Genomic DNA, 16,056 nt, shown 5'->3' on the forward strand with positions numbered 1-16,056 from the left:
ACTCCATTTGTCAGATCTTTGCCCACTCAATTAACATGTCACCCATTTTCTTCTATCCCTCTCCTAAGTTTTCCATCGATCTTTCCTTCCAATAATTGTCTCTGTCTACCTTCTGCTCTAATGACGTGACCGAAGTATTGTATCTTTCTCTCTGTAATGTTATGCACTAATTTCCTCTTTTCTCCAGCCACTTCCAGCACTTCCTCATTTGTCTTTCTGTCTGTGAAGGATTACACAGAACATTCTCCGATATGTCCACATTTCGAATGCATTCAGCTTATCAATAGTCTCTTTGTTTGCTGTCCATGTCTCCGAGGCATATAACATAGATGACAAAATGTAGTCCCTCAGCATTCTTTTCCTAAGATTCAGGGTCAGTTTCTTTGATGTTAACAAATTCTTTATTATGACAAAGCTGGTCTTGGCTATCTCAATTCTCCTTCAGATCTCACAATCAGATCTCCCAACATCTGTGATAACCTGCCCAAGGTATGAAAACCATTTTACTTTTTCCAGAACTTGTCTATTTACTTCAATTTTCACTTCTGGGGTTAGGTCTCTGCTTATCACCCTGGTCTTGTTTTTCTTCACATTCATTCTTAATCCATATCCCACACTCCTTGCATCACTTTGATCACAATTTTTTGTAGTGCCTCTTCAGACTCTGCAATCAGTGCAGTGTCATCTGCATATCTCAAGTTGTTAATTTTCAACCCACCAATATTGCAACCCTGGTAAATGTTCCATGTTTCTGAAGATAGCATCAGTGTACAGGTTGAACAGGTCTGGGGACATAACATCTTTTGATTGGAAAACTGTCTGACAAGCCACTATCAAGTCTCATCACTGCTGATTGCTTCCAATTTCTGTCAATTTCTAGTTTGTTTAAGCACTCCATTATTTTTTGATGGTAGGCGCTATCAAATCCCTTCTCATAGTCTGTAAAGCATACATACATAGGTTTTTGAACTTCCAGATATCTTTCAATCACTACTCTTAAGTTAAAGATGCCCTCTCTTGTTCCTTTCTTTGGTCTGAATCCTGACTGCGATCTATCTCTGCTTCTATAGACTGGTCATTTCTTTCCAAAATGAGAATCAAAATAATTTTCATCACATGGCTCCTGGGGCTTATTGTCCTGCTCTGAACACTCCTGGACTTTTGGTTTCTTTGGGAGCTTAATGAACATTGTCTGCATAAGATCCACAGGCATGAATCCTGTTCTGTAAATTTTGTTGCAGAGGTCTGTCAGTTTCCTAATGCCAACATCATTCAGGGCTTTCAGGCATTCTGTTGGTATCTCATCGATTCCAGGTGCTTTCTTTGCTTTCATCGCTGCACTGACTTCTGCCTCCCTGGTGCTTCTCCTCCCTCTGGTGGTACCAATTCACTTGTGTCTTCATCATTATACAGCTCATTGATGTACTCCACCCATCGATTCCCTACCCTTTCTTTTTCGAAGACAAGTTCACCTTCCTTGCTCCTTATACAGCCATTATTTGGGGCTATTTTAGAGTCATACAGAGATACAGCACTGAAACAGGCCCTTCGGCCCACCAAATCTGTGCAGACCAACAACCACCCATTTATACTAATCCTACATTAATACCATATTCCATACCATTCTCCTACCACCTACCTACACTAGGGACAATTTACAATGGCCAATTTACCCATCAACCTGCAAGCCTTTGGCTGTGGGAGGAAACCGAAGCACCCGGCGGAAACCCATGTGGTCACAGGGAGAACTTGCAAACTCCACACAGACAGTACCCAGAACTGAACCTGGGTCGCTGGAGCTGTGAGGCTGTGGTGCTAACCACTGCGCCACCCACTTCTTGTCTGTCAGTGCTTTAACTTTCTCATGCAATGCTCTCATATTATACCTTTTCTCCAGTTCTTCTATTTCCTTGCAATGATCTTCATACTACTTTTCCTTGGCCTACTTTATCTGCCACTCTATTTTGTCGTATTTTTCTTTATTGTTTTTATTGCCTTCTTTCTTTCATCATATCTAGTATTTCATCAGTCTTGATGCTTCCTCCTCTCTTTCTTAAAGGCCGTCTCAGTTACTGCATATTTCATGCTCTGTTTCAACTTTTCCCAATGCCTTTCTATTTGTTTCCTTCTCACTAAGACCTTGCACAGTCCCTTCCTGAAGTAAAGCTCCATACTTGATAGTAACCACCACAGCATACTTCTTCATCATATCTTCCTCTTAGGTTGTCCAAGTTGGCTTGATCTTTCATGGGATTTCAGCTCATTAACGCATACTAAAAAGAGCAGTGCTCCTAATACCGACAACTAGGGAATACCACTGAAATGCTTCCCTCCAGTCTGAAAAACAATCATTCACCACTACTCTCCGCTTTCTGTCCCTTAGCCAATTTTGCATCCATGCTACCACTGTCCTTATAATCCCATGGGCTTTAAGTTTGCTAACAAGTCTATTAAGTGGCGCAGGGGCGGCACAGTGGCTAGCACCGCAGCCTCACAGCTCCAGCGACCCGGGTTCAATTCTGGGTACTGCCTGTGTGCAGTTTGCAAGTTCTCCCTGTGTCTGCGTGGGTTTCCTCCGGGTGCTCCGGTTTCCTCCCACAGCCAAAAGACTTGCAGGTTGATAGGTAAATTGGCCATTATAAATTGCCCCTAGTAGAGGTAGGTGGTAGGGGAATATAGGGACAGGTGAGGATGTGGTAGGAATATGGGATTAGTACAGGATTAGTATAAATAGGTGATTAATGGTCGGCACAGACTCGGTGGGCCGAAGGGCCTGTTTCAGTGCTGTATCTCTAAATCTAAAAAAAATAAATCTAAATCTAAGTGGCACTTTGTTAAATGCCATTTGCAAGTACATATATACATTAACCCTCTCCTTTACTTCATCAAATAACTCAAATCAAGTTAGTCAAACACGATTTGCCTTTAACAAATCCATGCTGACTTTCATTTATTCCTCTGTTAATATTGACTTTTATAGCAGAGTAAATCAGTGGAATTCTGAACTCTTCTCCAGATACTTTTCAGTACAAGCTATGCAAGAACAGAATTAGGTTGGATGATAGGCGGTTCTTCATCCAGTGAACAATGATTCGCTGTATCACTTCAAGAGAGATGGACCTGTTTCTGGCTGGGGCAGGGATCACCGCATACAAGAGGCAGGTATCCTGTAATGCAAGTCAGGGTCAGTGTGATCTCCAGGACCAGCTTTAACCCCCAAAAGGGGTCATAGAGGAATTTTCCAGACATTTTCCCTGAACTGATCTGGGTTATCATCTGTTTTTTCACCTCTCCAGGTGATTATATTCCTCTGTGTGGGTAGGGAGCATCTGTATCGTGATGCTAAATGGATCACCACTATATGAGACAGGTTAAATGCACCAGTAGGTCTTTTCCGGTCTGTCGTGTTCGTATGTATAAGGAACAGTACTGGACCTATCTTTGTTCATCTATCCAAAAATAGCCCAAGGTTCTCTCAATGAAATATCCAGTTGCTTCTTAAATGATTCCATAGTTTTTGGCTCCACTATTCTATGCTGGAGTCCATTTCATGTGTCCCCAGTCTGAAATTTGCCTCTCACTAGTTTGTATCTCCATTATACATTTGCAATTTAATTTTAAGTATACGATCATCTCTCTGACATCTCCTTTCACAACTGAAAATTTCAGGTTTACTAGTCTTTTCCCTTAACTCAGGTCTCTAACACTAGGGATCAGTCTCAAGACACTTATCTGCACTCCCAGTTTCATGTTCAACAGAGTGCGTCATGTTCTTAGTCTCATTGGAGACTCTCTGATGGAAACAAAATACCCTCAACCAAGTTTGGAAGAAGAATTTGGAGACAATGAAAAAAAGTTGGAAAGATATGATCAAGTGCATTTTAGTGAATACTATTCACCACCACTTAAGATCAATTCACAGAAATGTATCTGGAGAAGAGTTCAGGATTCCACTGATTTACTCCCTCTTTCCAACAGTAATTATGGTTACAGAAGATACCAAAACTGGCAATTTAGATCTACTCTGCAGTAATGAAAAACAGCAAGTTTAATTTTAAAACACAATATTGATAGTTAAAGAAGAAAAAAATATCAATTTCGGATCACAACAATTATAAAACACACTAGGATCTCAGGGTTTCAATTTTGTTAAAAAAAGGTACTGTGTTACTCAGACCCATTTTGGTAATGTACAATTGAACATAAGTAGAAGAACAGGAGTAGGCCATTCGGCCCCTCAAGCCTGCCCCGCCACTCAAAGATCATGGCTGATCTGCCCCAGACCTCAACTCCTCTTTTATGCCAGTTCCTCATAGCCCTCAACTCCCCGATATTTCAAAAATCTACCTACCTCCTCGTTAAATACTTTCAGTGATCTAGCCTCCACAACTCTCTGGGGTAGAGAATTCCAGACATTCACTACCCTCAGAGAAGAAATTCCTTCGCACCTCAGTTTTAAATGAGTGTTCCCTTATTCTGTAACTATGTCCTCTAGTTCGAGATTCCCCCACTAGTGGAAACATCTTCTCAACATCTACCCTGTCAAGCCCCCTCAGAATCTTGTACGTTTCAATAAGATCACCCCTCATTCTTCTAAACTCTAATGAATAAAGGCCTAACCTGTTTAGCTGTTCTTGATAAGTCAACCCCTTCATCCCAGGTATCAGCCTAGTGAATCTCTTTTGAACTGCCTCCAATGCCAGTATATCATTTCTTAAATATGGGGACCAAAACTGTACACAGTACTCCAGGTGCAGCCTCACCAACACCCAGTTGTAATAAGACTTCCCTTTTTTTTAAAAACTCCAACCCCCTTGCAATAAATGCCAAAATTCCATTTGCCTCAAGAACTTGCTCCACCTGCATGCTAACTTTTTGTGTTTCATTTTTTTTTCATTTTTTTGCTCATTGCCCAATCAACAATGTGCATCACCTTTATTATGTGATTCACTTCAAGCAAACATTATGAATTTTAGTAGTACTGTCTTTGAAACCAGTTTATGTTTATACAAGTAACTTTTGCTTTTTTCCTTCTGAAGGTTGGGGAAGCAAAAGAAAATTCAAAATTTTTGAAACTCCCTACTCTGATCAATCAAAACCTTGCAGGAGAGAACTTAAATTCTGTGAATGTGGACACAGACAGGAGGAGCTTCTGAAACTAATTTGTGCAAATTCTACTTCAATGTGAGTCAATTCTTGAAGGATCTCTGATAACCACCTCCCCTCAAGAGCCAGAGTTTAAAAAGAATCATCCTAAAATCATAAGACCAGGATTATCAAACTTTCTGCTAGAAGCCCCCAGCTGGAATGGGAAAACCAGGAGTCGTAGAAATAAATATTGGCGCTACATCAGATATGGCACTAAAAAAAAAAGGGTCAATTGTTTAAAAGATGACAGATCAGTAAACTGTTTGAGAAACCCATCCATCTATTCCCACATCTATTTTCTTCTGATCTGCGTTAACAGACTGAATGACAGGTAGTTTTATGATCAAAGGTAAATCAAAGACATAATAAAAGCCAAGTGCAAAAAAGTCTTTTGACAATCCACCAAAGGCTTCCAAAACATTTTGAAGGAAATATTCTTTCCTTGTTCTATCATGGAAATGTACATCTTCCCACTGAAAAACAGGAGTGCGAGTAGCAGCACCCTGCCTGGGGCATTACACATTTGTTTATGCCTTCGCCTCACTGAAAAATGTACATGGGGAGATGATTAAATAACTTACAATCAAAGTTAGATCTCAGAAGCCAACATCCCAAACCACATAAGGAACTTGACTTCTGCAGGGGTTTGTTTTCCATAACAGCCTATGCTGAATTTTATTTTCCTGGTGCAAAATGCAGATGAAATTGCCAATATAGCTAAGCAAAAAGGAAAGAAAAGAAAGAAATTGAATTTAAATAGCGCCTTTCAGAACCACAGCCAATGAAGTGCTTTTAAAGTGTAGTGACTGCTGCAATGTAGAGCAAACTGACGGCTAATTTACACAAAGCTTTCACATACAGTAATGAGATAAATGATCAGATAATCTGTGGTGTTGGTTGAGGGATAGATATTAGAATACCGAGAGAACTCATCTGGCTGTCTTTGAATTGTGCCACAGGATCTTTTATGCCCATCTCTAAGGCAGATAGAACCTCAATCTAACCCCTCATCTGAAAGATATCACCTCCCAACAGTGCAGCACTCCCTCAGTACTGCACTGCAGTGTTAGCCTATATTACATGCTAAAGTCTCCGGAATGGATCTGATGCAAGAGTGCTACCACTGAGCTAAGTGTGACCTAAATCAGCAACACCTGACAGCAGACAGTGCACTTCTGTTAAAAAATGCAATTCAGCAGAGTTGTTTTAAGGCAAAGGAATCTCAGGTGTGATTTTGCAGATATTGCATTAACATTCTGTACATTTTATGACACACTGGAACAGATTTTATTTCATTCAATAAATGTGACTATGCTGAAGGCTGAATTGTTTATAGAGCTACCTGTCAATCATGAATGACATTCATAATTAAGACATAATGGCACTGCACACCAGGGGAGTTGGAGCCTCTTTCAGGTAGTTGCAACAATAGGCATTCAATTTTACTTGAAGAAACTGGCACCTCCCAACCTAAAATCATTGACCGTTAAAGTCTAATGCCTTTTGTTTTATTTATTTTCTTCTTAATCACCTTAGATTCGATTTCAATGCAAAGTGCATTAATTTAGTTTTTAAAAACTGTCTACTAAAAGAATGACTATAGAGTCGTTTAGTTAACTTTTTAATCCATTTATCCTTCCCCGTCTGTCCATAATTAACAAGTGCATTCCTATTTTACTAGTCCCATTATCTTGTCCTCTTCAACTTGGAAAAGTGAGGCACTGTCAGTGATCTACTCCTTCACATTTGGCATCAACATCATAACTTAACAGATCAAAATATATGATTCTTTCCTCCAACACCCAACCCCTCCCAAAAAGAAAATCTTGACTTGCTTCTACAAAGAGACAGAAGTGTTTACGCTATTATGAGATACTCCAGCCAAAACCTCAACTCGGCCACTGTTGCAATGTAAGGAAATATCACAGCCAATTAACAGAATACAAAGTTTGACAAACAATATTGAGATACATACTAGATTATCTGTTTTTTGATGTTAACTGATGATAGGTATTGGCCAAAATACTGGAAGAGCTCCCATGCTGCTCTTCAAATTGTTATGGATTTTTTTTAATGTACATCTGAGAGGGCAGAAGCAACTTCGGATTAATGTCTCAACTGAAAGCTGGCATCTTTGACAGTACAGCAATTCTTCAGTACTGCAATGAACTAGCCTAGATTATGTACTAGAGTCTCTGAGGTGGGACTTAAACCCACAACTTTGAGTCTGATGCAAGAATGCTACCACTGAGCCACTCCAGATGAAGAAAAAGGAAGGAAGGCAAAAAGGAAGCTCATATCCCTGGAGATCGATATGATTCAAATGTCTAAGCTCTTGTAGGAAAATTTCAGCAGCTGTTTGTTCCAAATGATATAACATTATATTCAGTTTTTAAAATATAATTATATGGGCATCTGATGTTTAAGAATGAATGCCTCTGCGTTAATAACACCTGTCAAATGAACCATGGTGTGCTTCAGATACATGGTGTACTTTAGGTTCACAGCTGTGGAGATATGGTATAGGATGACCTGTCCTTTCCCTATGTTAATACTTCTGAACTAGTTTTCAATTTTGGGGTCGAGTGCACCAAAGCACCTGCACAGCAGATCTATGCTAGAGGTCAAAGAGGGTTGCATGAGTCCCAGTAACCTAAACACTTGCCCTTCAAGGCTTGGCCAGTGTGTCCTGCATCTCTACTTAAAGTCTGATTCTTTTCCTGACCTGGAGTTGAAAATATGCTCGTTTAGAACATCTAGATCTCAAGGTCAGTTTGTGTTTGGAAAAAAAGGTTTGATGTGCGTTAGTAAGTAAGACTGTCTTCCAATGAAAAAGAAGTCAGGATAAGTCCTTTTGTCCAGTTTGCAGCAGGCTTCACAATTCTGGAAACTCTAACATCAGTAAACACCACCAACAAACTGTACATATCAGTCACTGTGAACGACCCATAGCCTGAAGGTAAGGCTTTGCAAATCAATAATGGGAATCCAAAAACAAAGAGCTCATCAGTTAAAATATGACACTAATGATTTTTACATTACAGATGCTCTGGAAAAATACAACTCCACAAGACTTATCACATTAAAGGACAAAAGTACTAAATAGGGAAATGTGTGAATGGACAACAGTAAAGAATGCGACTGTCAATTGGAAAGAAAAAAGGGAGATGGTTCGGAAGAAGGTCTGCATACATCAGATTGGGTGAACACCTTAACAAAGCGGTTTAATCCCTACTGGTTGATTTCATATTTTACTGTATGCGAAGATTATTTTTAAAAAATGAAAAAGCAAATTATTTGTTAAATATCTATGTAATTTTTGTATTGAAACCCAATACCAAGATCTATCTAAATATAAATTAGAAATAATGTGGTCTGATGTACATGTATCGTTTAATTATTTGTTTTCTTTCTTTTGGGCCTCCTTATCTCGAGAGACAATGGATACGCGCCTGGAGGTGGTCAGTGGTTTGTGAAGCAGCGCCTGGAGTGGCTATAAAGGCCAATTCTGGAGTGACAGGCTCTTCCATTTGTTTTACAATTTAAAAAAAACATATACACCTGAATGCTGAATCACATCATGGTCTTACGCTTTAATTTGTCACGAAGAGAACATTATATTTATCCTTTCAGATGATTTACAAAGAAATACTTACTTCGCTTTCTATTTCGGCCAATGATTTGATTGTAATGCCCATTAGATCAACTGGTTGCACCTGAAATCAAATTCAAAAATCAAAACTGAGGTGCTAATAAAAAACAAATCCAATTCAACTCTCAAGAGCGCAAAATTATAGCTAACCTTAATTTTGATAAACCACCACTATCAAACAAGGGTTATTTGACAGACTAAAACCTATGATTACAACTAATCATTTTATGCATGGATGCATATCTTTCAGATTCTTTCGTGACAATAAGCCTCATATATAGCACTTTTGTTTTCAAAATGTCTTATTTATTTTATTCATCCTTAAATGCTAATATAAAACTTTACTGTACAAATAAATTAGACGAGATACTTTTCTACTTGGGTTCTATGTTCTGCTCAATATCATCTAGATTTGCATTTATTTAGCACCTCAAATACAGAAAAACATCCCAAAGTGCTTCACAGAGGGGAAAAAAAAAAGGGCACAAGCATTTGTGGGAGTTTGGAGAACGAAACATAAACTAGGTTAAACAGGTAGGTTCTGAGAAAATTTAAAAGGCAAAGAGAGATAGAGAAGCAGTTTAGCAAGGGAGTACAACAGCATAGGGTTGAAAGAGCTCAATCCAAAGCTGTCGGGCTTTTTAATTGACGGGGAAGGAGAAGTGCACATATGGCCAGAATCAGAGGACTGGAAGACATGGGAAAAAATGCAAGGTTGGAGAAGATGGCAGAGATATTTGGGGTGAGGGCTTGCAGGGATTTGTAGATGAGGGTTAAGATTTTAAATTCACTGCGTTGGGAGATAGGAGGCCAGTAAAGAGAGGGACAAGGGGTAAGTAGAGCCAAGTGCAAGGCTAGCTGTGGGCAGCAGAAATTTAGATGAGTTAGAGTACGATAGTTGGAAATTCAGAGGCTGGCGAGCAAGGTGGCAAAGAAATTTGAGCCTCCAGATGACAAAAGTGCAGATAAGGCTTTTGGCAGCAGTGGCATAAGAGCACAAGAAATAGAAGCAGGAGGAGACTATATGGCTCCTCGAGCCTGCACTGCCCTTCAATACAATTATGGCTGATCTCCTGAGTCAACTCCACTTCCCCACCCATGCTGTGGGGATACTGGCTGAAAACATTGCAACAGTGCAGATAAATAGTATTGATGGGTAGGATGTTTTTTTCCATTCATGGAATGTTAGCATCGCTGGCAAGGCCAACCTTTGTCGCCCATCCCTAATTGCCCGAGATGGTGGTGGTGCTGAGCCGCCTTCTTGAACCGCTGCAGTCCATGTGGTGTAGGTATATCCACAATGCTGTTTGGGAGGGAGTTCCAGGATTTTGGCCAGGATGCTAAGATTGGTCAATGTCTGGTTAGCTTGCATGAGCAACTAGGCAGGGAGGGAGGGAGGGAGGAGCTGGAGTCAGCAACAAGGAAGCTGAACACATTGGCTTTGGTCTTTGTGACATTTAATTGGAGGAAATTCAGTCTCGTGCATAACTTTTTCTCAAACAGGCACTCGAAGATGATTGTGGCATTAAGGGAAGTAGTGGAGAGAGGTGTTACCAGCAAAAATATGGAAGGAGAACCAATGCCTAGGCATGCTATCACTCGAAGTAACACATAAGTGACAAAGAAATGGGCCAAGAATGGATCTTTGGAGAACTACGTGAGGGCAGTCCCGTGGAAAGGACCGTAAGCACTTTCAATAGATCTCCAAGGACAGTTTGGAAGCTTTCATTATGGTACTGCAAAGCAATTACATTAATTGTGCCTAAATTTGAATTGACAAGTAACCTGCTGAAGCTCCAGAATAATATGTTGACTTACTAAGAGATTTTTAGTTTTTATTGACATCATACTGCTTAGTGAGAAAGAAATTTAACATGAATCATTTCAGGTACCTACAAACCCCCTCCACCAAGTTAGAGCACTTACTTTTTACTGATAATACATTTTCTCCAATAGAAATTCAATGCACATAAATTTTCTGTCTCATTACAAATACTCTTATCTGTGTACTGAATATAAAACAGTGCGTACAGTGATCAAACCAAACTCCAAGAAACAACAACGGGGCTATTATTTATATTTTTTTACAATCCTCGTTAAAATTATGCAAAAAAAAATCAAGTGAATTTTCTGGATGTACTACAATTATATTAAAAAAGGTTGAAATGTGAAGAAATGCACCTTAGCGTGCAGACTGTGCGCGCTGGAAAATGCCTGCACACTCTGCCTAAACTCTATCCACATTGAGAAAGACCACAGCAATCATGTAGGCTTTTCTCATCTAGCACCAGATCATCTCATTACTTTTGTTTTTAAGATGTTCCCTTTACATAGTTAGTAAAATAAGTTATTGCTCAATGTAAACCACTTCAGTAGTAGATATTCTAAACAAACAATTTTATGGTCTAAAATGTTTGCATTCTGAATATTTCAAACCCACTAAACACATTAATATAAAATTATTATTTTCAGTGCTCCTGTCCAAAGCTTTGCACATCGCCTGCGATTTTCAATCAATCCATTTCCACTGTACATCAGGAGGACTGGTTGACATTTAGGCACCATTAGACAGAACTTTATGACAGCAAAATATTTGAGGTTGGATAATATTTAGTGAATGAATACAAAGGCATTGAATGCTTTCCAGATATCATCTCTTAGAACAATGTCCAACAAATTGTAATACAAGCACAGTACATACATCTCTAAAACACTTTCCATCGCTATGGATCCTAGAATTAAAACTGACCCATAATTTAAACTGCAATGTCCCCTGTCTTATGCTACCAACCATGTTAACTCATTCTATTGTCTGAATCTTCCCCACTTTTAATATCACTCCTCACTTGGGGTTGATTTTGCTAAATATTTTTAAGCAATATTTGTTACTCTAGGACCCAGCAGAGATACAGCTGCTGCTTAATTAAGATGTAGCGCACCCTCTGAATACTCCTAACAAGATTTGGTGAACAGTAAGGAAAAAGGCACTGGACAGCTGCCAGTGTATGGACGTGGCCAAGTTCATCCACTCAGCTAAGCTAAGTTACTCAAAGTCACAAACATATCTGAAAAATGCTTAGAGCAGTTAAAGTAGTCAAACATAATTTTTATTGAAAATTAAAACTTTACGCTTTGTGGCCTTTCCAATGATTCAGTGTATAAGTGAAAACAATGGAAGGCAACTTCTTGCTCTTAAGTGAGCTCAAAAATGGTTTTCTCACTGAATAAAAATCACCTTTTCTCAACAACTAAAGAGTCATACCTTCTTGTTTATCCTCAACATACTTTGAAAGTGTTACATATTACAGCATATATTTGTAATGGGTCTCTAATAAATGGAGAAAATTAAAAATTAAGTTTGTAAGTTGTCACACAGCTTTGAAAGAGGAAGACTGTTTTAGTCACAGTGAGAGTCACTTACAGTTTCAACTGCACTGGAGAATTTTTCTGAAATCGTGAAAGGCACACCATCCATTGCTGAAATAGACACAAAAAGGTAGTTAATTCTTAAGGATGCTTGATTAGGGTCCTGTATTAGAGATTTACTGGACACGGATCTGTTCAACAGACAAAAGTATTCATTCTTGTAAAGGCAAGATTCCTCTCTCATGGTCAACCGTGAATGAACTTATTTCAATACAACATCTCTACTTTAAATTTATTGAGCTATCAAATAACTCATCAAAAGATATAACCTATGGCAGCTTCCACTACACCTAAAAGGGGATAGTTTGTTATATAGCAGGTGATTACATTTTTACTAATTCAAATCTTAATTCAGAAGACTGGATTAAAAATGTTTTAAACACCAAGAACGTCTATGTATGTTGGAATGATGCATTAAAAAAAAATGGGAAAATCAAAAAAGTCCGTTCAATTCAATTAATTGAGCTCAGATGCAGGCCATTTGTAGAGAAACAGTCTGGAGATGCAGCTTAGGCAGTAGCATGATACACATTTTGTTGAAGTGCAGGACCGCCAATGGTGGAGTGATGAAAATCATGGGGCAGCGCAGTGGTTAGCACCGCAGCCTCACAGCTCCAGCGACCAGGGTTCAGTTCTGGGTACTGCCTGTGTGGAGTTTGCAAGTTCTCCCTGTGTCTGCGTGGGTTTCCGCCGGGTGCTCCAGTTTCCTCCCACCTCCAAAGACTTGCAGGTTGTTAGGTAAATTGGCCATTGTAAATTGTCCCTAGTGTAGGTAGGTAGTAGGAGAATGGTGGGGATGTGGTAGAGAATATGGGATTAATGTAGGATTAGTATAAATGGGTGGTTGTTGGTCGGCACAGACTCGGTGGGCCGAAGGGCCTGTTTCAGTGCTGTATCTCTAAATAAAATAAAATAAAATAAAGCTGCTGGCCTAACTTTGACAAAAGTGCAAAACGAAATACCAGATTTCAAGAGATTTATAACTTGTCACGTCACTCCAAAGCAGAAAGGAACTTTGATTGTTGGTCAGAATTATAAATTCTATACTAAGGTTTTTTCAAAAAAAAAAAATTACAATTTTTCAAATATTGTTGCGTATGCTTGCATTTTTTCCTAGGAAATCTTCATGAAAGAAAACATGATTTGTCAAAACATTTAACAACTGTAAGTTAATAAGGTTAAATGACAAGGAAGACTACTTAAAGTGCAGTGACCTTGATAGGCAGACAAGAGTCATCATTCCCAAGTAATGCAAGTTCTATCAAAAAATTAATGATGTTAGTGTAGAACACTGTATTAGGAGACCACCTGCATATGAAGCTTGTCCCTCAAGCACTCATTAGCCCGGAATTTAATAAGAGTTATTGGGAAATGGCCAAACTTTTAGATGGTTAGCATGAAACCTGGCACTGATGATTTATGAGTTTATTGAGTTTCTCCCAAAAAAGATTTTTATGGCATGCATTACTAAAATATCCCAGAATTTTAAAGTGAGGAATAAGGCTGGACCTCTGTAGCTACCTAACACATCTCAATTCTGATATCAGGCTTCTACTTACAGAAAAAACATTTTGTACAAACATGCAAACATACATGCTCAATCTCGCAAGACAGCCAACTTGAAGTAACGCTCAATTGGCAATAGCTCCATTAAACAATGAGACACTTAAAATTTCAAAACCTTTTCTCCCAGATCCATACTTTTGCACTGACTCTGTTCAATAATTTGAGCTTTTCATACTCATGTTAAATATTTTTCTTAGATGCCTCATTTTACAATCTTTACAAAACAATTATGCACTGTTACATTATGCTATTTCTACATCTACCAATGTTAACATTAAAACTAGCAACTTTGTCCAAACTGGAAAAATGTTTCAATCTTTCAGTTAAAAAGATAAGAAACTATGCAACAGAAAATAATGACTTTACTGAAACTCCTGGTCAGTTGGTCGCCATAATATTTGACTCACTTAATCTTAACTAGAGCAAATTCATACTGCCAAGTGCACACCTTACTTATAGATTGCTTGATCTAGACAGGGCAGGCACAAAAGCAGGGTTAACCAACCAATAAGTGCTTACATAAAAGAATTTTTGCAGAAAGGATATCTACACATTGAAAGGATACAAACACTCCATCTCCTAGTATATAAGTATTATGTTTCCAAAACATTCTACCAAGGTGAGAGTGACTGCCTTGACATCAAGGTAACATTTGACACAGTGCAGCATCAAGGAGCCTCAGCAAATTTGAAGTCAATGGGAATTAGGGGGGGGTGGGGGGGAACCCTCCGCTGGTTAGAGTCAAACCTAGCACAAAGGAAGATGGTTGTGGTTGTTGCAGACCAATCATCTCAGCCCCAGGACATCGCTGCAGGAGTTGCGCAAGGTAGTGTCCTAGGCCCAACCATCTTCAGTTGCTTCATCAATAACCATCCCTCCAACAAAAAGGTCAGAAGTAGGGATAATAAAAGCAAAATACTGCGGATGCTGGAAATCTGAAATAACAGAAAGTGCTGGAAAAACTCAGCAGGTCTGGCAGCATCTGTGGAGAGAGAAGCAGAGTTAACGTTTCAGGTTTGAAACGTTAACTCTGCTTCTCTCTCCACAGATGCTGCCAGACCTGCTGAGTTTTTCCAGCACTTTCTGTTTTTACTTCAGAAGTAGGAATCTTCACTGATGATTGTACAGCGTTCGGTACCATTCGCGACTCCTCAGATACGAAAGCAGCCTGTGCTCGTTTGCAGCAAAACATGGACAACATTTGGGCTTGGCTTGCTAAGTGGCAAGTAACACAAGTGCCAGGAAATGACCATCTCCAACAAGAGATAATCTAATGATCTCCCCATGACATTCATCATTACTACCACTGAATCCTCTGCCATCAATATGCTGCAGGTTACCACTGAGCAGAAATTTAACTGGACCAGTCATACAAATACTGTGGCTACAAATGCAGATCAGAGACTGGGAATTCTGCAATGAGGAACTCACCTCCTGACTCCCCAAAGCCTGTCCACCATCTACAAGGCACAAGTCAGGAGTGTGATGGAATACTCTCCACTTGCCTGGATGGCTGCAGCTCCAACACCACTCAAGAAGCTCGACACTATCCAAGACTGAACAGCCCACTTGATTGGGTGCCAATCAATCAACCACCTTAAACATTCATTCCCTCCACCATTGGAGCAGAGTGGCAGCATTGTGTCCCATCTACAAGATGCACTGCAGGAACTCTCCAAGGCTCTTTCACAGCACCTTTCAAACCTGTGACTTCTACCGCCTGGAACAACAAGGCAAGCAGACACGTGGGAACACCACCACCTGCAAGTTCCCTTTCAAGTTCTCCTTCAAATCACACACCATCCTGACTTGGAACTAAATCGCTGTTCCTTCACTGTCACTGCGTCAAAGTCCTGGAACTCCCTCCCTAACAGCACTGTGGGTGTGCCTACACAACTGGACTGCAGTGGTACAAGAAGGCAACTCACCATCATCAGCTCAAGGACAATTAGGGATGGGCAACAAATGCCAGCCTCAATAGAGACAGCTTAAAAAAACAAATATAATTTTCATTTAAACTTGCTAATTCTGTTCAAGACCTCATGGAAGAGAAAAGTAAAAGTGCAAACCAGTAATCAGGGCTAAAATGTGAAACAGGTGAATTGGGAACATCACATAGTTCAAAGCAGGTTTATAGCCAGCGAAGTTTACACAATCTACAAAAAATACAAATTGGGAACAAAGTGAGTTTAAATATTTTCTTAGTAAACTATAATGTACAGTTGAATTAAGTACCATTAGCACCAAATGCTACTTAAATTTAG

The 16,056-nt window shown here is 39.4% G+C and overlaps 1 protein-coding gene across 5 annotated transcripts in view; it reads right to left on the bottom strand.

Moving 5' to 3' along the window:
- LOC137347694 (multivesicular body subunit 12B-like) overlaps positions 1 to 16,056 on the bottom strand; it is a 211,120-nt gene that overhangs the window by 61,656 nt on the left and 133,408 nt on the right. For all 5 annotated transcript variants that reach the window (XM_068012453.1, XM_068012454.1, XM_068012455.1 and 2 more), the window contains 2 exons: positions 12,222 to 12,277; positions 8,805 to 8,864 (listed from right to left, as the gene is read on the bottom strand). In XM_068012453.1, coding sequence (XP_067868554.1) covers positions 8,805 to 8,864; positions 12,222 to 12,277 — 116 coding nt within the window. The remainder of the gene's footprint in view (positions 1 to 8,804; positions 8,865 to 12,221; positions 12,278 to 16,056) is intronic.

The sequence above is a fragment of the Heterodontus francisci genome, chromosome 32 (genome assembly GCF_036365525.1).
Source record: "Heterodontus francisci isolate sHetFra1 chromosome 32, sHetFra1.hap1, whole genome shotgun sequence".
Lineage (NCBI taxonomy): Eukaryota > Metazoa > Chordata > Chondrichthyes > Heterodontiformes > Heterodontidae > Heterodontus > Heterodontus francisci.